The following is a 22,502-nucleotide window of genomic DNA, read 5'->3' as shown; positions in this document are numbered from 1 at the left end:
TGTCAGACCCTCCCAGATCCTTCCAGACGCCCCCAGACCCCCTCAAACCCTCCCAGACACCCCAGACCCTTCCAGACCACCCCAGACACCCCCAGACCCTTCCAGATCACCCCAGACCCTTCCAGACCACCCCAGATCCCCCCAGACCCTCTCAAACCCTCCCAGACCCTCCTGGACCCTACAAATCTCAGCGCACCCCTCCCAATCTCAGCGGCCTCCCCCCAATTCTCAGCAGGGCCCCCCAAATCTTAGCGGGCCCCCCCTACCTTGGACCAGGGCGTTGCTGGGGGGCGGCGGGAAGGGGGGTGGGATGTCCACGGCCGTGTGCTCGGGCTTGCCGCCCGCCTTGGAGGGGTTGTTGGGGGGCCCGGGGTTGGTGACCACCAGGCTGTTTTCGGGGGGCGGGGGGTTGGCGGTGGGAGGGGGCCGGCGGGGGGGGCCGGCGGGGGGGCAGGGGGTGTGGTTGCCCACGGAGGGGGGCGCGGGGGGCTCGGCCGTGGCCAGTTTGTTGTTCTTCATGTTGTCGATGTCCTCGGCCACGGGGGGGTCCCGGCGCCCCAGGTCCTGCTGGATGGGGCGGGTGGTGGACAGCGTGGGGCCCGACGGCGCCGGGGGCGGCTGCGTCTCCCTGGAGAGGAGCAGAGGGGAGTGGGCTCGGAGGGGACCCCCGGCACCCCCGAGAACCGCTCCAGGGAGCCGGGAACGCCCGGAGCTGCCGGGTTCTCTCTCTCGGGATCCAGAGCGGTCCCTGCGCGGCTGCTCTGGGGTCTTGCCGTCTCTGGGGTCTCCCGGAGGGTCCCACCAACCCCCCCGGGGGTCCCCGCCGCACCCTCACCTCCTCCGCCGGTGCCGCCGCTCCTTGTCGTCCCTCCTGCCCTCGCCGTCGTAGCCGGGCGGCGGCCCGTGCCGGTGCCGCCTCCGCCGCTCGCCATCCCCGTGCTCCCCGTCGCCCTCTCCCCGCGGCGGCCGCCCCCCTTCCCGGTGCCGCGGCCGCCGCTCGGGCCGGGCTCCCTCCTCCCCCTCCTCGGGCCCTCTCCGGTGCCCGCGGTGCCGCCGGTGCTCCCGCTCCGGCGGGGACCCGGCGCGGCCGTCGCGGCTGCGGTGCCGCCCTTTGGGCCGCTCGCCGTCGCCGTAGCCGCGCTCCTGGCTGGGCTCCCGCTCCGGGTCCCGGCTGCTGCTGCGGGGCCGGCGGCCGCCCGGGGGTCCCGCGGGGGGCTCCGCGGGCCGGGGGCCGCCGCCGTGCTCGGGGTAACGGGGCGGCTGCTGCCGGCGCAGCTCCTCGGCGCGGAGCGGCCCGAAGCGGGGCTCGCCCGGGGGCTCCCCGGGGCGCGTCTTGTTGGTGTTGTTGTTGCGGTTCTCCTGCGGATCCACCACCAGCGGCCGGTCCAGGTGCGTCTTCATGTCCGGGCGCAGGTGGCGAGCGTAGGGAACCTTCCAGCGCTCCTCGGGGTCCAGCTCGCTGTAGAGCGCCTCGCGGCTCGCCAGCAGGTTCTGCTTCCGCAGCTCGCTCGTGCGCTGCTCCCACACCGACTTGGAGGATTTCTGGTTCTTCTGCTGCTCCTTCCTGCGGCCCCCGGGGGTGGGATTGGGTCGGGAGGGGCCGGGGGCAGCGCGGGGTGGGCTTGGGATGGGAGGGTCCGGGACGGAGGATGGGATGGAGCCGGGACAGAGACGGGATGGAGGCAAGGATGGATCTGGGATGGAGCCGAGATCGATCCGCAGATGGAGCTGTGGTGAAGCCGGGATGGAGCCAGGGACAGAGCTGGGATGGAGCCGGGGCGGATCCGGGGATGCCGCTGAGGAAGGATTCGGGATGGACCCAAGGATGGAGCCTGGGCGGGTCCGGAGTGGCTCTGGGATGGTTTTGGGGATTTTTCGGACCCAGGGATGGAGCCGGGGTGATCCCGGCGGGCTCCGGACACTCACATGGTGACGGACATGTTGGCTGCGGACAGCGGGCTGACCTCGGCCACCTCCTTGGCCTTCTGCAGTGCCAGCTTCTGGTTGGCGGCTTCCTCCTCCTCCTGCTCATCCTGCAAAGCCCCAGCGCCACGTCCAGCCTGGCTCCGAGACCCCCCCGGACCCTCCAAAGCCCCCAGACCCCCGACCTTGGTGAGCTCCTGCGCGTTGGCCAAGTTGTCCACGGCGATGGCCAAGAAGACGTTCAGGAGGGTGTCTGGGCTCGTGTCAAGGCAAAGCAGGGACCAGGGCAGCCCCTCCCCTCCAGGTCCACCCCCAGACCCCAGGGACCCCCAGGGACCCCCAGAATACAGTTTCCAAAGAGGGTGAGGACAATGAAGTAGACGGAGAAAACCATGCCGCCCTTGACGCCGCCCTGAGATTTGATCCCGTCGTACATCACCGCATTCCAGTCTTCTCCCGTCAGGATCTGGGGTGGGGGGACAAAGGAGCCCTGAGGGCAGCGGGGACGCCCCCCGAGCCCCCTGCCCCCTCAGGACCCCCCCTCTCGGGACCCCAACCCCCATACCTGAAACACCGTCATTATTGCTGCTGGGAAAGTGTCGAAATTGGTGGGAGGGGTCCCGTCATCAAAATTGAACCTGGGGGAGTTTTTTGGGGGGGGACAGCGGTGGGAGCCCCACCAGCAGCAGGTGCCCCCCCTTCTGCCCCCAAAGTGGGGGGGCACAGAGACACCCCCCAGCTCTGGGGGACGTCCCACGCCTGGTCACTCACTGTCCCCCGAAGAGCTGCATCCCCAAAAGGGCGAAGACGACGATGAAGAGGAAGAGGAGGAAGAGGAGGCTGATGATGGATTTCATGGAGTTGAGCAGGGACACCACCAGGTTCCGCAGGGAAGCCCAGTACCTGCGGGGACAGCGGCAGGCTGTGCGGGCGTGGGGGGACACGGGGGACACCGGGGGACGTGAGGGGACACCGGGGGACACCGGGGGACACGGAGGGGGCGTGGGGCTCACTTGGTGACTTTGAAGATGCGCAGTAACCTGAGAGCTCGCAGCACGCTGATCCCAAAGGAAGTTCCCGGCTTCACAACGGCCCAGATCACCTCGAAGATGCTTCCGATGATAACCTGGGAGCGCAGAGCAGCCCTGGGTGACCCCATGGATCCCAGATCCCATCCCAAGGACCTCAGATCCCATCCCAGATCCCTTGGATCCCACAGAGCCCAGACCCCCTGGATCCCATGGATCCCAGATCCAAAATCCCAGATCCCTCAAATCCCAGATCCCAGATCCCAAATCCCCTGGATCCCAAATCCCAGATCCCAGATCCCAGCACACTCACGGCGCAGTCGAAGCAGTTGAAGGACGAGTGGAAGTAAGGCCGCGTCCCCAGCCCGTACATTTTTATAAACATTTCGGACATAAAGAGTCCCAAGAAAATGAATTCTGCATAGTCTGGGGGTGGGGGGGACACCCCGGTCAGGGGGGTGCCCCTCCGGGGGACCCCCAGAGGTCTTCCAGCTGGGGAACCCCAGGGGAGGGGGGGGAGTCCTAAAAGTTGAGTGGGGGTCCCATGAACTGGAAGGGTCCAGGGGGAGCTGGGGGTCTTGTGGGAAGATCTGGGGGGGGGGGGGTCAAGGGGGCTTTCAGGGGCTCAGGGGGGCTTTGGGGGGACTTTGGTGGGCTTTGAGGGGGCTCAGGAGGGCTTTGGGGGGCTCAGGGGGGCTTGGGAGGGTTTCAGGAGCCTCCAGTGGGTTTGGGGGTCTCTGGGGGGGTCTCTGGGGGGGATTTGGGTGTCTGAGGGTCTCTGGGGGAATTTGGAGATTTGAGGGTCTCAGGAGAGGATTTGGGGGTCCCAGGGTGGGATTTGGGGGTCTCGGGGGGGGCTGTGACTCACAGAGGAAGTCGGAAAGCCAATCTGGCTGGTCGTAGTGAACGATAGCAACACACAGGGTGTTGAGGGCTACCAGACTGAGCACGGTCCAGTAGAAGGCCTGAGTTTTCACCATGCGCCGGATGTGGAAGCGCATGCGCCGCTCCCGCTTGTGGAAGAAGGTGGCGTTCTCCAGCTTGGCACTTTTGAGGCTGGCACGGGCGAAGGGGGACCCTGCGGGAGAGCCCCCATGGCACCGGGGGGGTGGTGGGTCATTCCAGGGGGTCCTTGTGTCACCTGAGTCACCCCTCCACCCCCCAAACCATCCCTGTGCCACCTGGGTCACCCCTCCACCCCCCAAACCATCCCTGTGCCACCTGGGTCACCCCTCCACCCCCCAAACCATCCCTGTGCCACCTGGGTCACCCCTCCACCCCCCAAAACCATCCCTGTGCCACCCCCCATCCCCATCCACCCCCAACCCCCCCACCCCCTCTAAACGCCCCCCCCCCCAATATTGTGCCCCCGGTGCCACCCACCCCTGGTCACGCTGTCCCCTCAGTGCCACTCACCCACGTCCCCTTTGGTGCCCTTTGGTGCCGCCCTCCCAAGTCCACACCATGCCACCCACCCATGGCCACAATGCCCCCTCGGTGCCACCCACCCATGGCCGCGATGTCCCCTTGGTTCCACCCACCCATGGCCACAATGTCCCCTCGGTGCCACCCACCCATGGCTGCGATGCCCCCTCGGTGCCACCCACCCATGGCCTCCATGTCCCCTCGGTGCCACCCACCCATGGCCACAATGCCCCCTCGGTGCCACCCACCCATGGCCGCGATGTCCCCTTGGTTCCACCCACCCATGGCCTCCATGTCCCCTCGGTGCCACCCACCCATGGCCACAATGCCCCCTTGGTGCCACCCACCCATGGCCGCCATGTCCCCTCGGTGCCACCCACCCATGGCCGCGATGTCCCCTCGGTGCCACCCACCCATGGCCTCCATGTCCCCTCGGTGCCACCCACCCATGGCCTCCATGTCCCCTCGGTGCCACCCACCCATGGCCACAATGCCCCCTCGGTGCCACCCACCCATGGCCGCCATGTCCCCTCGGTGCCACCCACCCATGGCCGCGATGTCCCCCAGCTGCTCCTCGCCCTCCTCGGGGCTCAGCAGGTCCGTCTTGCTCCTCTTGCTGGTGGCCCTCCGGAGAGCTCCCGCAGTGGGGGGGGGCACAGGGGGGCGGCCGTCACCCGGGGGGGTCCCGGGGGGGTCCCGGGCCGGGCGGGGGTCGCCCCCGGGCTGGGGGTGGGGAGGGGGCTGTGCACTTACCATCGAAGGGGCGCCGGGGCTCAGCCTCGGGCTCGTCCTCGGCCAGGATCACCTCTTCTGAGGGAAAGTGGGGGGCTCAGGGGGGCTTGGGGGGGCTCAGGGTCTTTGGGGGGGATTGAGTGGGGCTTTGGGGGGGGTTTGGGGGACTCTTTGGGGGCTTAGGGGGGCTTGGGGGGCTCGGGGGGCTTGGGGGGGCTCAGGGGGGCTCGGGGGGGCTCGGGGGGCTTTGGGAAGGCTTGAGGGGAGGCTCAGGGGGGCTCAGGGGGCCTTTGGGGGGGGTCTGGGGGACCCTTTGGGGGCTCAGGGGGGCTTGGGGGCGGTTTGTGGGGGGATCCAGGGGCCTCGGAGGAACTCGGGATGGGGTCTGGGGGACCTTCGGGGTGCTTGGAGGGCCCGGGGGGGGCTTTGGAGAGGATTTGAGGGAACTTGGATCAGCTCGAGGAGGGATTTTGGATGGGTTCGGGGGCACCCAAAAGGATTTAAGGAGGGTTTGGGGTCGTGCAGATTTTTGGGGTGGGCTTACGAGGTGGGGGAGGGGGTGCTTTTTGGCGGGGGGGGGGGGTCTAGGAGGGTGTTTGGGGGGGTGGTCCCGACCCTCACCCGCCTTGGAGATCCACTCCATGTATCCGTTGAGCTCCCGCTCGATCTGCTGCTGCCGCCGCAGCTTCAGGAACGCCCGGCGGTTCTCCACCCGCTCCCTCTCTTTGGCAAACTCCCTGCGGACCCCCCCTCAGCCTCGGGCCGGGGGGCTCCCGGGACCCCCCATAACCCCCCCCAGAGCCCCCCGAAGGCCCCAAAACCCCCCTGAGCCCCCCAAACCCTCCTGAGCCCCCCAAACCCTCCTGAGCCCCCAAAACCCCCCTGAGCACCCCAAATCCCCCCGGTTCTCCACCCGCTTCCTCTCTTTGGCAAACTCCCTGCGGACCCCCCCTCAGCCTCGGGCCGGGGGGGCTCCCGGGACCCCCCAGAACCCCCCAAAACCACCTGAGCCCCCCAAACCCCCCAAAACCCCCCTGAGCCCCTCAAAGCCCCCCTGAACCCCATGGACCCTCCCCCCGCTCAGTCTCGACCCCCGGGGCCCACCTGGCCCTCCCCCCCAAAACCCGGGACCCCCCAAACCCGGGACCCCCCCCCCAAACCCGGGACCCCCCCAAAACCCGGGAGCCCCCAAACCCGGGACCCCCCCAAAACCCGGGACCCCCCAAAACCCGGGACCCCTCCCCAAACCCGGGACCCCCCCCCAAAACCCGGGACCCCCCCGCAGCCGCTCACCCGGACAGGACCCCCAGCACGAGGTTGAGCATAAAAAAGGAGCCGATGATGATGAGGGGGATGAAGTAGAGCCAGTTCCAAGTGTTCCCTGAGGCATCGTTGCTCTGGGGGGGGGGGAGCGGCAAATTGGGGGGGGTCCCAAAAATGTCCCGTGATGCCCCCCGGGGGTCCCGTGAATAGCGGGGCGTGTCCCAAAAATGTCCCGTGAATAGCGGGGGGGTCCCAAAAATGTCCCGTGAATAGCGGGGGTCCCAAAAATCGGGAGGGAGTCCCAAAAATTGGGGGGGGGGGGGTCCCAAGAGCTAGGGGAGGGACACGGGGGGACTGGGCGGGCACCGGGAGGGCACCGGAGGGGAAAGGAGGGCACCGGGCGGGCACCGAACAGCACCGGGCGGGGAAAGGAGGGCACCGGGCGGGCACCGGGCAGCACCGGGCGGCACCGAACAGCACCGGGAGGGCACCGGGAGGGGAAAGGAGGGCACCGGGTGGCGCCAAGCAGCACCGGGCGGCACCGGGCGGCACCGAACAGCACCGGGAGGGCACCGGGCGGGGAAAGGAGGGCACCGGGCGGCGCCAAGCAGCACCGGGCGGCACCGGGCGGCACCGAACAGCACCGGGAGGGCACCGGGCGGGGAAAGGAGGGCACCGGGCGGCGCCAAGCAGCACCGGGCGGCACCGGGCGGCACCGAACAGCACCGGGAGGGCACCGGGAGGGGAAAGGAGGGCACCGGGCGGGCACCGGGCGGCACCGAACAGCACCGGGCGGGGAAAGGAGGGCACCGGGCGGCGCCAAGCAGCACCGGGCGGCACCGAACAGCACCGGGAAGGCACCGGGAGGGGAAAGGAGGGCACCGGGCGGGCACCGGGCAGCACCGGGCGGCACCGAACAGCACCGGGCGGGGAAAGGAGGGCACCGGGCGGGCACCGGGCAGCACCGGGCGGCACCGAACAGCACCGGGAGGGCACCGGGAGGGGAAAGGAGGGCACCGGGTGGCGCCAAGCAGCACCGGGAGGGCACCGGGAGGGGAAAGGAGGGCACCGGGCGGGCACCGAACAGCATCAGGCAGCACCGGGCAGCCCCGGGCGGGCACCGGGAGGGGAAAGGCGGGCACCGGGAGGGGCCGGCCCTCACATAGTAGAGGAGGTCGGTCCACCCTTCCATGGTGATGCACTGGAAGACGGTGAGCACGGCGAAGAGGATGTTGTCGAACTGCGTGATGCCGTAGTTGGGCCCCTCCCAGTACTTCTTGCACTTGGTGCCGTTGGGGCAGATCCGCGCCGGCTCGTCCGTCCCGCACGGGACCTCCACCTTGATCTCGTCTGGGGACGGCGGCGTTGTGCTCTGACCCCCGCGGTGTCCCCGGACACCCCCGGCGTCCCCAGGACCCCCCCACGGTGTGACAGAAATAACCGGGGCCAATTAACGGCTTCATCAAGGGACAGCGGCAATTAGGACGTTCCAAATCCAGCGCCCGGGGAGATTTTTTTTTTTTTTTTTTTTGGGGGGGGGGGGTGGTGGGCCAGGGAGGAAACTGAGGCAGGAAGGAATGGGGGGGAGGGAGATTGGGGAAATTTGGGGGAAACTGGGGAAGTTTGGGGAAACTTAGGGGAATTTGAGGGGGGATTCGGGGGGAGCCAAGGGGGGTTAGAGGGGATTTGGGGGGATTTTGGAAGGTTTTGGGGGGTTTGGAGGGGATTGGGAGGGTTGGAGAGGGATTTGGGGGAGTTCTGGGGAGGTTTAGGGGGGTATGGGGAGATTGGGAGTTTGGGGGGGTTGGAGGGGATCCGGGGGGTTTGAGGAGGTTTAGGGGGGTTAGAGGGGATTTGGGGGGTTCTGGGGACACCTGCGGGCGTGGCGCCCCACCTGTGACCAGGTCGAAGCAGGTGGTGTGGAATTTGCCCATATAAAACTCTAATCCTATGATGGCGAAGATGAGGATCGCGAAGAAGAGCAGGAGCCCGATCTGCAGCAGCGGGATCATCGCCTTCATGATGGACTTCAGCACGACTTGTAAACCTGCGGCAGCGGCAACTGAGCGGCCACGAGCCCCGGGACCGCCCCGGGAGCCCCCCTGGGACCCCCAAACTCCCCCTGGGACCCCCAAACCCCCCAGCACTCACTTGGGATCCCCGAGACCAGCTTGAGGGGCCGGAGCACGCGCACGGCCCGCAGCGTCCGCAGGTCGAACTGGGAGCCCACCGAGGCCAGGATGCTGCGGGGACAGCGGGGTCAGCGGCCCTGGGGACCCCCAGCTGGGCCACCGTGGCTACCGAGAGCGGCCACGGCCACTGACACATCCCAGTGGGGCCAGGGACCCCCAGGAGACACCAAGTCCAAGGGCCACCACTGGCCCCATGGCTACCAAGAGCCACCGCATCTTCCGTGAGCCACCACGAGCCCGTGGCCACCCAGTCACAGCTGTCACAAGTCCTGTGTACCCGGCACGCAGCCACCAGCCCCTGGCCACCGCGAGCCCCAAATCTTTGCCACGCGGCCACCAGCCCCGGCCACCGCGAGCCCCCCGTGTCCCTGTCACACGGCCACCAGCCCCGGCCACCACGAGCCCCCCGTGTCCCCGTCACACGGCCGCGGGCCCGTGGCCACCACGAACCCCCCGTGTCCCCATCACACGGCCACCAGCCCCGGCCACCACGAGCCCCCCGTGTCCCCGTCACACGGCCGCGGGCCCGTGGCCACCACGAACCCCCCGTGTCCCCATCACACGGCCACCAGCCCCGGCCACCACGAGCCCCCCGTGTCCCCATCACACGGGCACCAGCCCCGGCCACCACGAGCCCCCCGTGTCCCCGTCACACGGCCGCGGGCCCGTGGCCACCACGAGCCCCCCGTGTCCCCGTCACACGGCCACCACGAGCCCCCCGTGTCCCCGTCACACGGGCACCAGCCCCGGCCACCACGAGCCCCCCATGTCCCTGTCACACGGCCACCAGCCCCGGCCACCACGAGCCCCCCGTGTCCCCATCACACGGGCACCAGCCCCGGCCACCACGAGCCCCCCGTGTCCCTGTCACACGGCCACCAGCCCCGGCCACCACGAGCCCCCCGTGTCCCCATCACACGGCCACCGGCCCCTGGCCACCGCGAGCCCCAAATCTTTGCCACGCGGCCACCAGCCCCGGCCACCACGAGCCCCCCGTGTCCCCATCGCACAGCCACTGGCCCCCGGCCACCACGAGCCCCCCGTGTCCCCATCACACGGCCACCAGCCCCGGCCACCACGAGCCCCCCATGTCCCCATCACACGGCCACCACGAGCCCCCCGTGTCCCCGTCACACGGCCGCGGGCCCGTGGCCACCGGGAGCCCGCGGCGGAGCTGTGCCAGCCCCCGCCGGCCCCCGCGTGTCCCCGCCGCAGGGCCACGTGCGGCGGGGCCGGCAGCCGGTGCCGCCGGCGCGGGCGGTCGCCCGGGGATATTTTTAGCCTCTTCCGGCGATGCTGCCGCTGGTGGCTGATGCCAAGCGCCGGTGCCAGCCCCGGGGCTGGCGGCCGCCGGCCAGCACCGGCCCCCGGTGTCCCCGAGGGGCTGCAGGGGTGGAGGGGGGGTCCCGGGTGGACCGTGGGGCTGGGGGAGGGTCGTCTGTTGCCGTGGCAACCGGGCGGCGATGCTCACCCCCCACCCCCCATTGGGGTCAGGACTGGGCCACCCCCCCCCCCAGTGACCCCCAAAAGCCGCAGTGACCCCGACTGAGCCACCTCTGCCACTCACCCCCAACCACCCCAACTGATCCACCCGCAATTAATGCACCCCCAATTGATCCACCCCCAATTAATGCTCCAATTACTTCACCCCCAATTAGCCCACCTCCCAATGCCGGAACAGGGGGTGGGGGTCGCAGAGATGGGGGGTGAGGGGCAGAGGATGACACGGGACAGAGCCCCCCCCTCCCCAGAAGAGCTCCCAAAAACTCCTGCCTCAGTTTCCCCGCTGAGGAAACACGGGGTTCTCTGTCACTGGGGCGGGGCTGTGACCAGGGGGTCTTTGTCACGGGGTGGGGTGGGGGTCTCTGGGGTGGTGGTCCCACGGCCGGGGGGATTTTGGATCCGGGAGGGGGTGGAGGTGTGGGAGGGGGAGTTTACCGGGAGCTGGCGGCAGCAGCGCCGCGCGCTGAGTGACACCGCGGGGACGCGTTGTGACAGCGCCACGGGGGACACGGGGACAGCGACAACGGGCACGTGGGACACGCGGGTGGGACACCGGTGGGACACGGGTGGGACACGCGGGTGGGGCACGGGTGGGACACGGGTGGGACACGCGGGTGGGGCACGGGTGGGACACGGGTGGGACACCGGTGGGACACGGGTGGGACACGCGGGTGGGACACCGGTGGGACACGGGTGGGACACGCGGGTGGGGCACGGGTGGGACACGGGTGGGACACATGTGGGCAGGGAAGGGTGGGGAAGGGCGGGGTCCCACACCCGCGCGCGGTCCCGTCCCCAAACCGCCGCCGTCCCCGCGTGTCCCGCGGGGTCCCCGCGGTGTCCCTCACCCCGTGAGCACCACCACGAAGTCCATGACGTTCCAGCCGTTGCGCAGGTAGGAGCCTTTGTGGAAGGCGAAGCCCAGCGCGATGATCTTGATCCCCGCCTCGAAGCAGAAGATGCCGATGAAGTACGGCTCCGTGTCGTCCTGCGGCGCGGGACGGGGGTCGGGGGATGACAAAAACCTCCGCACGCCCCCCGTCCCCGCGGGGTGAGGGGGTCAGCGCTGCCCCCGGCTCCCTCCAGCCCTCCCCAGGTGGCCCCGGGTGGAGGCGGCGTGGCCCAGATTCCCAGTAAGGAGGAAATTGGGACGCCGGCGGCTCCGGGGGGAACTGGGAATCGTGGCCAGCGTGGGCCAGGTGCGGGCTGGCCACCCCCCCACGCCGGGCATCGGGGCAGGGACACGGCAGGGACCCCGCGGTGGGCTGGGGACACTCGATGGGACCCCCAGGGTGGTCGGGGACCCCCGGCAGAACCCCCAGGGACCCCACCAAAGCTGGTGGCGTGGCCGGGCACCTCCGCTGGGTCTTGCAGGAGCCCCCAGGGCTGGCAGGGACCCTCCCCAGGAGCCCTCAGCTCACCAGCCGCTCCGACATGGGGGTCTTGTCCTCGTCAGGCAGGTGCTGCTCCAGCGCCAGGACGATGCAGTTCGCGATGATGGTGGCTAAAATCATGTATTCAAAAGGAGTGGAGGGCGAGTCAAGGAAAAAAAAACAAACGGGGCTGGGGGACCCCTAAGCCGCGCTGATGTGGGGGAAACTGAGGCAGGAGTGCGGCCGCGGGGTGCCCAAAGCGAGGCCGAGGCGCTCGCCGTGCCCCGGTGTCGGCGCCCCGCGTGTTCTGCAGCTCGTTAATTAATTCCCTCATCAAAGCGGCAGCCGCGGCCTCGGCTCCGCGGCGCGATCAAAGCGCCCCGGGGACAGCGGGACCCGCCGCGACCGACACGGCCCCGCTGGGCCCGCGGGCACCGGGCAGCGGCGCCCCCGCGGCTCGCCGGGACGTGTCCGTGTCCCGTCTCGCGTGCCCGTGTCCTGCCCCACGGCGCTGTGCCCGCATGCCACCCCACCCCGTGGCCGTGGTGGCACTGGAGGGTGCAAAGATGAGGCTGGGGGGGCTGTGGGAGCCCAGCCTGGCACGGCACGGGTATCACACCCGGATCTCCGGCCTCCGCTGCTCTCCAACATGGCCCTCTGGCACCGGACAGCTGCCCGCGTCCAGCGTGGCACCGGTCATCCAGCCTGGCACCACGGGGCCACCCGGAACGGCCACCCCGCCCCACCGTCCTGGCCATCCAGCACAGCACTGGCAGCTGGCACGGGCACCGGGCACGGCCCTGGCACAGAGACCCGGTGCTGCTGCCCGGCACAGCTTCCTGGCACGGCACGGTTCTCCGGCACCGCTTCCCGGTACAATATGTCTCCCGGCACCTCTATCTGGGCCAGCGCGGCTCCCTGGCATGGCACGGTTACCCAGCACGGCTCCCGGTACCGGGATCTGGCCCAGCACCGCTCCTTGGCACAGCCCGGGGATCCATCACGCCTCCCGGTACCGGGATCTGGCCCAGCACCGCTCCTTGGCACAGCCCGGGGATCCAGCACGGTTCCCCGGCATGGCACAGCTCCCAGAGCCGGGATCCGGCCCGGCTCCTGGCGCGGCCCGGCCATCCGGTGCCGGATTCCGGCCCGGCACGGCTCCTGGCACGGCCCGGCCCGGCAATCGGGGCAGCGGAGCGCGGCGATGCAGCACGGCTCAGCACGGCTCAGCACGGCACAACCTCCCAGCCATGGGGCTCTGCGCCCCCAGACCGAGCTCGGGGGGTTCTCCCGCCCCCCCACGCCATGCCCCCCGCCTCGGGACTCCCCCCAGGACGGATTTTTGGGGGACCAACCCCCGGCTGCCGCCGCCGCCCCCTCGCCCCGGGACCGGCGTGGGAGGCTCAGCGTGCCGCAGGATGGGACCCGCAGGGTGGGGGGCGGGGGGCGATGCATCACCCCCCCCCCAGCACCCCGGAACGCCCCGACACCCCCAGACCCCTGCCCGGCCCCGCCGCGAACCCCCCCCGCCCCGGTGCGCGGGGACCGGCGCTCCCGTCACCGCCCCGGCCCCGCTGCGGCACCGGCCGCGACCCCCGCCCGCACCCTCGGGACCCCCGCGCCGCCGTTTGGGGGGCACCGAGGGGGTGTCTGCGCCTCCAGAGTCCCCCCCGGATGGGGGGACCCCCCAAAAAGCTCGAGGTGGAGGCAGAGACCCCCAAAACCTCGTCGGTCCCCCCCAGACCGCCGGGAGAGGGGGCAGGGGGTGGTTTTGGGGTGGCAGTGGCTGTTTTGGGATGGTTTTGGGGGTCCTTTTGGGAGCTCTTTTTTGGGTCGCTGCTGCCGGCCGAGTGTTTTAGGGGGCAGAAAAAGGGGGAAGGGGCTCGGAGGAACACCAAGGGCAGCAGGGGGAAGTTGCACCTCCCCAAAATAGCCCCAGATAGCCCAAAATAGCCCCAAAAAACCCCAAAATAGCCCCCAAAAAAACCCAGACACCCCCGCTGGGTGGAGGGGATGGATCTGGGGCCACCCCAAGTCTCTGTGGGGACCCCAGAGGGATGGAAATGGGGGGACAGGAGGGATGTGGGGTGAGGGAAGGGGGGGACGCCAGCTCACACATCCTCCCCAGAAACGGGGTACCCGGAGGTGCTGCTGCAATGGGGCCCCCATTTCCCACCCCCGGATGAGCGGGACCCCCCAGTTTGGGGACAGGGGTGGGACTGGGGGGGCAGCAGGGTCATGGGGAGGGAAATGGGGTCCCCCATGCAGGGCAGGGAATGGGGACCCTGAAAAGGGGGTCAGGGACCCCAGTGAGGGACACGGGATGGGGACCCCGATGTGGGGCTGGGGACCCCAGTGCAGGACACGGTGACCCAGTACAGGGATGGTGACCCCAATACGGGCGCGCAGAGGTGACACACGACCGGAATGGGGACCCCAGCTCAGGGCAGGAAAACGGGGTCCTCGATGGAGGTCAGGGCATGGGGGACCCTCGTGCAGGTCAGGGGAACCCCAGAGCAGGTCAGGGGATGGAGCCACAGTGTCGGGACCCCAAAATGGGGCTGGCGGTCCCAATACAGGACAGGGTGACCACAAAATGGGGCCGGGGATCCCAATATGGGGCTGAAGAGCTCATGCAGGACAGGGTGACCCCAAAATGGGGCTGGGGGCCCCAGTGCAGGACAGGGTGACCTCAAAATGGGGCTGGGGGCCCCAGTGCAGGACAGGGTGACCCCAAAATGGGGCTGGGGGCTCCCAGTGCAGGACAGGGTGACCCCAAAATGGGGCTGGGGGCCCCAGTGCAGGACAGGGTGACCCCAAAATGGGGCTGGGGCTCCCAGTGCAGGACAGGGTGACCCCAAAATGGGGCTGGGGGCCCCAGTGCAGGACAGGGTGACCCCAATGAGGGCCGGAGGTCAGGGCTGTGGGCTGGGCTCGGGCTCCTTGTGCCCGTCCCACCGTCCCATCATGGGGGGGGCACGGGGCGCCAGACCGGGTCCCCTCATGCCAGGGAGAGGTGGGAATAGGGGTGTCCGGTGCAGGGTCGCGGGGGGGCCCCCCCAAATAAAGGATATGGCCATTCGGTGATCTTTTTGGCGTATTTCCTCACCACGTTGTCCTCGCTGAAGAGGAAGAGCGAGCGGTTGACGGTGAGGCAGTTCTGCCGCACCGGGATGGGGTTGTACAGGGCCATGGTGCGGGCGCGCTGGGCCATGGACTGCTTGTAGAGCCGCTGCGCCCCGGGGGGACCCTGCCGCGGGCCCCCCCCCGCCGCTCCCCGGGCCCCCGCCGCCGCCCCGGGGCCGCTCCCGCCGCCGCCGGGCCCGTAGCGGGCCGCCACCTCCTCTCCGAAACGAGCCATCCCGCCGGGCGGGGGGGGTCACGCTGCTGAGGCCGGCACCGCCGAGGAGCTCATCACATCCCATGGGCACCCCCCCAAAAAAAAACCTCGGGGGGGGTCGGGGTCCGGTCCCGACCGGGCGCGAGGCGCTCAGGAAGCGGCGGACGGCGGCAGCGGCGCCGGTATCCCGAGCATCCTCCGGTTGCGGCGCGCCCCCCCCACGAGCCGGTGCGGCGGGGGGGGGAGACACCCCCGGTGGAACGGGGGGGTCCGCGGGATGCGGGGGTCTCTCAGCTGCGGCTCGCGGTGCCCCGGAGCGAGGAGCGGGGGGGTCTCTCCGCTGCGGTGTCCCGGAGGATGCGGGGGGCTCCTCTCTTGCGGTGCCCCCCCCGCAAACCGGTGCGGGGGGGGGGCTCCCCCCCGGTGTCAAGGGGGTCTCCGACGCTGCGGCTCCCGGCGCGGGGGGGTCCCGGTGCCCCGGAGGGGGTTGCGGGGGTCCTGGCGCTGCAGCTCGCGGTGTCCCGGTTCCGCCGGGCGGGGGGGGGGGGTCCCGAGCCCCTCGCTGCGGTTCCCGGTGCCCCCGGTGTGGGGGGGTCCCTTCGGCGCGGCTCGCGGTGCCCCGGAGCGGGGGTCCCGGCGCTGCGGTTCGCGTTGCCCCCCCCCCGGGAGGGGGTTGCGGTAATTTGGGGCGGTGGGGGGGGGGGGGGGGGGGATGGCTGGGGGAGAGGAGAGGAAGAGGAGCGGAAAAACCCGGGGGTCTCTCAGCGCATCCCGGCGCCCCCGGCCCGGAGCATCAGTGACAGGTTGGTGGGGAGAAAAAGGTAAAAAAAAAATCCCCCTCCTCAAAAATCCCCCAAAACGGCGACAAAATCCAAAGGATAGGGGGAAAAAAAAATATTTAAAAAATTAAAAAAAAAAAAAAGGGGAAGGCGCTTTGGAGGGGGGGAGGTGGTGCCCCCCCCGGGGGCGGCGGGGCCGGGCGGGGGTCGCCGTCAGCCCCCCGGCAGCAGCGGGGTGGCGGGGCCCATCGGGCCGGGCTGCGGCAGAGCTCGCGCTGCTGCTGCTGCTGCTGCTGCTGCTCCTCCTCCTCCCGCTCTCCTTCCCCCCCACCCCACCGATACCCGGGACCTTCCTCCTCCTCCTCCTCCTCCTCCTCCTCCTCCTCCTCCTCCTCCTCCTCCTCTTCCTCCTCCTCCTCCTCCTCCTCCTGCCCCTTCACCCCCCCAGAGTGCTCGGGACCTTCCTCTTCTCTCTCCTCTTCCTCCTCCTGACCCCCCCTCCTCCCCAATGCCTGGGACTTCCCCCTCTTCCTCTCCCCTCCCTTTAACGACCCCTTAATTATTTAACGCGCTTTAATTACCCCACCGCTGCCTCAGTTTCCCCACGCCGTCACCCCGCTGCCACCCTCCCCAGCTCATTGGGGGACAGTGGCCCTGTCCCATCCCCCCTCCCCACTGTGTGCCTCCACCCCCCACCCCGTGACCCCCCAAAAAAGTCCGAACTGGGTCAGCGGGTGCCCCCCAGCCCCCGCTGACGTCACGGCCTTTTGTCCCCAGCGTCGCTTTTGTCCCCGCAGCCGCCGCACGTGGCCCGGCCGGTGCCACCCCCGGGGCCACCGGGACCCCGAGACACCCGGCCGGGGGGGCCGCGGGGACGGGGGGGACACGAGCTCCGCCGGGTCCCCCCCGGGGCCGGGAGGACCCCAAACAGCGGCTGTCCCCAGAGGGGGGACTGATGCCACCCGGGAGCGATGGGGACCTGGAAACGGGGAATGGCACCGCACCTGGGCATGGCAACACACCTGGGCACACCTGGGCACGGCCCCGCACCCGTGTGACCCCGGCTGTCACTGGTGTCCCCAGCACCTCCAGGTCCCCAAATTTCGGGCTCAGCCCTTTCTCCCAGCCGGGCGGTGTTGGTGTCCCCATGGGGGTGGCACTGTCCCCATCCTTGTCCCCATGGGGGTGGCAGTGTCCCCATCACCCTGTGTCCCCATCCCTGTCCCCGTGTCCCCATGGGGGTGGCAGTGTCCCCATCCCTGTCCCCAAGAGGGTGGCAGTGTCCCCATCCCTGTCCCCAAGAGGGTGGCAGTGTCCCCACCCCTGTCCCCATGGGGGTGGCAGTGTCCCCACCCCTGTCCCCATGGGGGTGGCAGTGTTCCCACCCCTGTCCCCATCACCCGGTGCCCCCAGCCCTGCCACACGCCTGCCACCATCCCCGCAGCCCTGGCAGGTGTCACCACGGTGGCCACCAGGGTGGCCTCTGATCAGCCCCTGCAGGTGGCCACCGCCTCCTCGCGGGGACGCGCTAATGAGCCACCACGCTGTCACCGCCGTGTCCCCGGTGCCACCGCCGTGTGCCCGGTGCCACCGCCGTGTCCCCACGGCCACGTCCAGCTGCCACCCTGCAGGACACCTGGGCACGCGGGCACAGCCTGGGCTGGACACGGGGACACGGAGGGGACACGGAGAGGACATGGAAGGGGACATGGAGAGGACATGGAGGGGACATGGAGGGGAACATGGGGGTCTGCCAGTCTTTGGGGACACAGGATGATGGGGACAGGGATGGGGACAGTGCCACCCCCATGGGGACATGGGGACAGGGACGGGGACAGGGATGGGGACAGTGCCACCCCCATGGGGACAGGGATGATGACGTGGAGCCGTGGGGGGGGGGGGGGGGTGCGGGTTAGGGCAGCAGTCGGTTGCTATGGAATCCCGTTGCTATGGAATCCCGTTGCTATGGACCCCGTTGCCATGAGCCCCCTGTCGGTTTGGGGCCCGTTGCTATGGAGACGGACGCTCTGAACGGCGTTGCCATGGAGCCCATGGCTATGGGACACCCCGTTGCCAGGGACCCCGTTGCCATGGTCCCTGTTGCCATGGTCCCCGTTGCCAGGGACCCCGTTGCCAGGGACCCCGTTGCTATGCGCCCCGTTGCCATGGTCCCAGTTGCTAAGGACCCTGTTGCCATGGTCCCCGTTGCCAGGGATCCCGTTGCCATGGTCCCTGTTGCTAGGGACCCCGTTGCCAGGGACCCCGTTGCCATGGATCCCGTTGCCATGGACCCCGTTGCCAGGGACCCCGTTGCCATGCTCCCCGTTGCCATGCTCCCCGTTGCCATGGACCCCGTTGCCAGGGACCCCGTTGCCATGCTCCCCGTTGCCATGGACCCCGTTGCCATGCTCCCCGTTGCCGTGCTCCCCGTTGCCATGGAGCCCCCGCCGCAATGTGCCCCGTTGCTATGGAAACACGTCGCTGCGGCCCCCCGTTGCTATGGAGCTCCCGTTGCTATGGGCTGCCGTAAGTCACCGCGCTGCGGCGCCGCCAGGTGTCGCGAACGCCGCCGGAGGGGCGGGGCCGCCGGGAAGGGCTCCGCCCCCTCGCCGTGTCTGGGCCAATCAGCTCGCGGTAACGGAGAGGAAGGGGCGGAGCCTGAGGAGCGCAGCCGGAACCGGTCGGTGGGGCCGGGGGGACCCCGGGAGAGCCCGGTAAGGACCGGGAAACAGCCGGGAAACAGCTGGGTAACAACCGGGTAACGGCCCGGTAACGGCACATCCCGGGAGAGCCCGGTAAGGACCGGGAAAAGACCGGTAACAGCCCTGTACGGTTCGGTACCAGCGCGGTGACAGCCCGGTTACAGCCCGGAGACTCCAAACTGCGCGGGGACCTCTCCCAGTACAGACCAGTGAGTGCTGCCCCCATCCCAGTACAGACCACTGACCGGTGCCTCTCTCCCAGTACAGACCAGTGAGTGCTGCCCCCATCCCAGTATAGACCAGTGACCGGTGCCTCTCTCCCAGTACAGACCAGTGAGTGCTGCCCCCATCCCAGTACAGACCAGTGACCGGTGCCTCTCTCCCAGTACAGACCAGTGAGTGCTGCCCCCATCCCAGTACAGACCAGTGACCGGTGCCTCTCTCCCAGTACAGACCAGTGACCGGTGCCTCTCTCCCAGTACAGACCAGTGAGTGCTGCCCCCATCCCAGTACAGACCAGTGACCGGTGCCTCTCTCCCAGTACAGACCAGTGACCGTTCACGCCTCCCAGTTGGGCCCGGGGGCTCCCCAGTGACCTCCAGAGACCCTCGGCCATGGTGAGTGGGGGCGGAGCCACTGGGACGTCACCCTGGGGTCACCCTGGGGTCACCCTGGGGTCACAGAGGGGTCATAGAGGGGTCACATCGGGGTCACACTGTGGGTTCACACGAGGGTCACACTGAGGTCACACTGAGGGGTCACAGAGGGGTCACAATGAGGTGACCCCAAGGTCACCCCCCAATTTCTCTCCCCAGGGTGAGCGCAAGGGCACCAACAAGTACTACCCGCCTGACTTCGACCCTGCCAAGGTGGGCTGGGGGGCTTTGGGAGGTCCTGGGGAGGTCTTGGGGGGGTTTCAGGGGGTTTTGGGTGTGTTTGATGGGTTTTGGGGGGCTGAAAATGGAATTCTGGGGGGGCCACGAGTCTCTGTGTGGATTTTGGCGGGGGGCAGAACTGGATTTTGGGAATTCTAGGGGGGCTATATGTGTGTGTGTGTATGTGTGTGTGTGTGTGTGTGTATTTTGGGGGGCCAGAACTGGATTTTGGGGGTGTTGGTGTGGATTTTGAGGGGCCAGAATGTAGTTCTGGGATTTTTGAGGGGGCTGGAAATGAAGCTTCGGGATTTTTTGGGGTGCCGGCTGTGTGTGTGTGGATTCTGGGGGGCTGGGAAGGGTTTGTGTGGATTTTGGGGTGCTGTGTGTGTGTGTGTGTGTATTTTGGGGGTCCCACCCCCTTCCCTGACCCCCCCTTTCTCCCCCCTGCCCCCCAGCATGGCTCCCTCAACAAATACCACCACAGCCACCCCCTGCGCGAGCGCGCCCGCAAGCTCTCCCAGGGCATCCTCGTCATCAGGTGAGGACACCCCAGGATGTCCTGGGAACACCCCAGAAATGTCCCCTTGTGCCCCCAAACCCTCCTGACCCCCAAAACCCCCCCAGGTTCGAGATGCCCTTCAACATCTGGTGCGATGGCTGCCAGAACCACATCGGGATGGGTGAGTCCCACCCCCCCCCAAATCCTTCTGTGGGGAGTTTGGAGGGGCCCCAAAGGGGTTTTGGGGGTCCAGTTTTGGGATTTTCGTTCCCATTGATGTCTCAGTGGATTTGGGATTGGTTTCGGGGTGATTTTGGGGGTTTTTTTGAGATCCAGTTTTGGGATTTTTCCATCCTATTGATTTGCCAATGGATTTCGGGTTGGCTTTGGGGCAGTTTCAGGGTTTTTGGGTTCCTGTTCTGGGATTTTCCATCCCATCAATCTCTCAGTGGGTTTGGGTTGGTTTTGGGGTGATTTTGAGTTTTTGTGGGATCCCCAAATGCGTGGTGGGGGCCGCTTTACCCCCCTCATGCCCCCACAGGTGTCAGGTACAATGCTGAGAAGAAGAAGGTGGGGAGCTACTACACCACGCCCGTGTACAGGTGAGTCCCGGCACCTCCCTGACCTGTGTGCACACCTGGGGGACGTTTCGGGGACCCCCCTGAGCCGCGTGGCGCCCCCAGGTTCAGGATGAAGTGTCACCTGTGCGTCAACTACATCGAGCTGCAGACGGACCCTGGGAACTGCGACTACGTCATCGTCAGCGGTGCCCGGCGCAAGGAGGAGCGCTGGGAGCCCGAGGACAGCGGCCAGGTGCTGCCCACCGGTGAGTCCCAGTATGGCCCAGTGCCTCCCAGTGTCCCATTCCTGGCATGAGGACAAGGGGACAGTGGCCAGGTGCTGCCCACCAGTGAGTCCCAGTATGGCCCAGTGCCTCCCAGTGTCCCATTCCTGGCATGAGGACAAGGGGACAGTGGCCAGGTGCTGCCCACCGGTGAGTCCCAGTATGGCCCAGTGCCTCCCAGTGTCCCATTCCTGGCATGAGGACAAGGGGACAGCGGCCAGGTGCTGCCCACCAGTGAGTCCCAGTATGGCCCAGGGACCCCTGCCAGGGTCAGGGTCACGGTGATCCCAGTTCTTCCCAGTATGTCCCAGTCAGTCTCCCCAGTCCCCCCATCTCCCCGGTGTCCCTGCTGCAGCCCCGGAGCAGCGGGAGCGCCTGGCGATGGACGCGATGTTCCGCCTGGAGCACGGCGTGTCGGACCGGGGGGTGCTGGAGCGCGCCGCCCCCACGCTGGCGCGGCTGCAGCAGGCGCAGCACGCCTGGAAGGACGACTTCAGCCTCAACAGCCGCCTGCGCCGGCGCTTCCGGGTCAGTGGGGGCTGCGGGGCCCCGAAACAGCCCCAGAATCCTCTAAAAATCCCCCCTGGAATCCCCCTGAAACAGCCCCTGAATCCCCTAGAAACCCTTCCCAAAATCCCCCCTTAAATCGCTTAAAACAGACTCTGAATCCCCTAAAAAATCCCCCCCAAAATCCACTAAAACAGCCCTAACATCCCCTAAAAATCCCCCCCAAAATCCTCTAAAACCCCTCTTGGAAATTGCCTAAGATACCCCTTAAAACCTCTAAAAACCTCCCCTAAATCCCCCCTAAACTGCTTAAATCACCCCCTAAATCCCCTAAAACTCTCCCCTAAATCCCCCTTTAAATCCCCTAACCCCCCCATGAAATCCCCTAAAAAAAAAAACCCTAAATCCCCTAAAAACCTCCCCTAAATACTCTAAAAAACTACCTACCCTTAAATCCCCTAAAACCCCATAAAATTCCCTCCCGTAAATCCCCTAAAAACCCTCCCCTAAACCCTCCCGTAAATACCCTAAGAACGCTCCCTCAATCCCCCTTGGGCACTCCAGAACACCCCAAAAAACCTCAAAAAAAGCCCAGCAAGCGCTTCCTGCCCTGCCGGGAGTCTCGGGCACCCCCGGGGGTCTCCGCCCCTCGCCCCCAGCCCCATTTCGCCCCCCCAGGAGGAGAAGAAGACGCTGAAGGAGGAGGAAGAGGAGGCGGCGGCGCTGCAGGCGAAGGCCGGGCTCAGCATCCCTCTGCTCCGCGAGGAAGAGGAGGACCGGCGCCTCGCCGCCCTGCTCACCCTCCGCGCCCCTGATTGTGCGTGGGGAGGGGTCCCGGGGTGGCTTTTTGGGGGTCCCCGAGCCCTGCTGACCCCTCCCGGTTCTGTCCCCCCCCAGCCTACGAGGAGAAGCAGCGGCTGAAGCGCTCCGAGATCTCCCAGCGCCCCTGGTTCAGCCCCCGAACGGCCGGGGCGGCGCTCCAGAAAATGGGGCTGGGGTCGCCACGGCCACCGAGGGCAGCCCCGGGACCCCCCCCGACCCCCGCCGGGCTCGGCATCGTGCGGAGGAAGGCGGCGGAGGAGGGGGCGCAGCCGGTACCGCGGGAGACCCCCGAGAGCAGAGCGGAGCTGCCCGGTGCCGTCCCCCAGGCTGGGGGGGCTCCCCGGGACCCCCCCGGTGCCGCCCCCCGGGACCCCCCCGGCCCGTCCCTCGTCGCCGACTATTCGGACTCCGGTTCCGAGAGCCCCTGAGCGGGGTTTGGGGCGGGTCGGGACCCCCAAAACCGGGGGGGGTGATGCGGGGGGGGGGTCCCGAGCCCCTTCCCATGACACCCACCCGAGACCCCCACCCCTCTGTAATTTGCATCCCCAAAATTAAAAAGCTCCGATGGATCCCCGCGGTGCCCGCGCGTTCTCCCGCCGGGGCGGGGCCCGGGAGGGGCGGGGCCCGGGAGGGGCGGGGCCCGGGAGGGGGCGGGGCCCGGAAAGGGGCGGGCCCCGGAAAGGGGCGGGCCCGGA

General features: G+C 68.4%; 2 protein-coding genes across 20 annotated transcripts in view; one reads left to right on the top strand and one right to left on the bottom strand.

The window, feature by feature from the left end:
- Window positions 1-15,893, bottom strand: part of CACNA1A (calcium voltage-gated channel subunit alpha1 A) — a 33,705-nt gene extending 17,812 nt beyond the window's left edge. Inside the window, exons 1-19 of the mRNA XM_085563392.1 lie at window positions 14,515-15,893; window positions 11,488-11,594; window positions 10,915-11,054; window positions 8,523-8,614; window positions 8,266-8,418; window positions 7,534-7,721; window positions 6,402-6,505; window positions 5,730-5,845; window positions 5,130-5,186; window positions 4,922-5,011; window positions 3,820-4,029; window positions 3,265-3,377; window positions 2,937-3,049; window positions 2,695-2,826; window positions 2,489-2,561; window positions 2,272-2,389; window positions 1,927-2,176; window positions 836-1,564; window positions 267-628 (exon numbers count right to left, since the gene is read on the bottom strand). Coding sequence (XP_085419518.1) covers window positions 267-628; window positions 836-1,564; window positions 1,927-2,176; window positions 2,272-2,389; window positions 2,489-2,561; window positions 2,695-2,826; window positions 2,937-3,049; window positions 3,265-3,377; window positions 3,820-4,029; window positions 4,922-5,011; window positions 5,130-5,186; window positions 5,730-5,845; window positions 6,402-6,505; window positions 7,534-7,721; window positions 8,266-8,418; window positions 8,523-8,614; window positions 10,915-11,054; window positions 11,488-11,594; window positions 14,515-14,800 — 3,433 coding nt within the window. The 5' untranslated portion in view covers window positions 14,801-15,893. The remainder of the gene's footprint in view (window positions 1-266; window positions 629-835; window positions 1,565-1,926; window positions 2,177-2,271; window positions 2,390-2,488; window positions 2,562-2,694; window positions 2,827-2,936; window positions 3,050-3,264; window positions 3,378-3,819; window positions 4,030-4,921; window positions 5,012-5,129; window positions 5,187-5,729; window positions 5,846-6,401; window positions 6,506-7,533; window positions 7,722-8,265; window positions 8,419-8,522; window positions 8,615-10,914; window positions 11,055-11,487; window positions 11,595-14,514) is intronic.
- A 1,887-nt stretch (window positions 15,894-17,780) lies between these two features.
- YJU2B (YJU2 splicing factor homolog B) lies at window positions 17,781-22,376 on the top strand. Of its 19 annotated transcripts, none has more exons than XM_085563333.1 (11): window positions 18,181-18,272; window positions 18,466-18,531; window positions 18,807-18,877; window positions 19,076-19,129; window positions 19,591-19,673; window positions 19,760-19,815; window positions 20,176-20,236; window positions 20,318-20,460; window positions 20,834-21,006; window positions 21,664-21,802; window positions 21,883-22,376. In XM_085563333.1, the coding sequence occupies exons 3-11, from the start codon at window positions 18,875-18,877 to the stop codon at window positions 22,233-22,235; spliced, it is 1,065 nt and encodes a 354-aa protein (XP_085419459.1). In that variant the 5' UTR covers window positions 18,181-18,272; window positions 18,466-18,531; window positions 18,807-18,874; the 3' UTR covers window positions 22,236-22,376. The 19 variants fall into 19 exon arrangements, with proteins under 19 accessions (XP_085419469.1, XP_085419459.1, XP_085419451.1 ...); XM_085563325.1 differs by having other exon boundaries at window positions 18,802-18,877; XM_085563334.1 differs by having other exon boundaries at window positions 18,461-18,531.
- Window positions 22,377-22,502: the final 126 nt, after the last annotated feature.

This window comes from Lonchura striata, chromosome 30 (assembly GCF_050655825.1).
Source record: "Lonchura striata isolate lonStrDom1 chromosome 30, ASM5065582v1, whole genome shotgun sequence".
NCBI lineage: Eukaryota > Metazoa > Chordata > Aves > Passeriformes > Estrildidae > Lonchura > Lonchura striata.
Note: the sequence above shows the minus strand (reverse complement) of the source record. Positions and strands in the feature narration are given on the sequence as shown.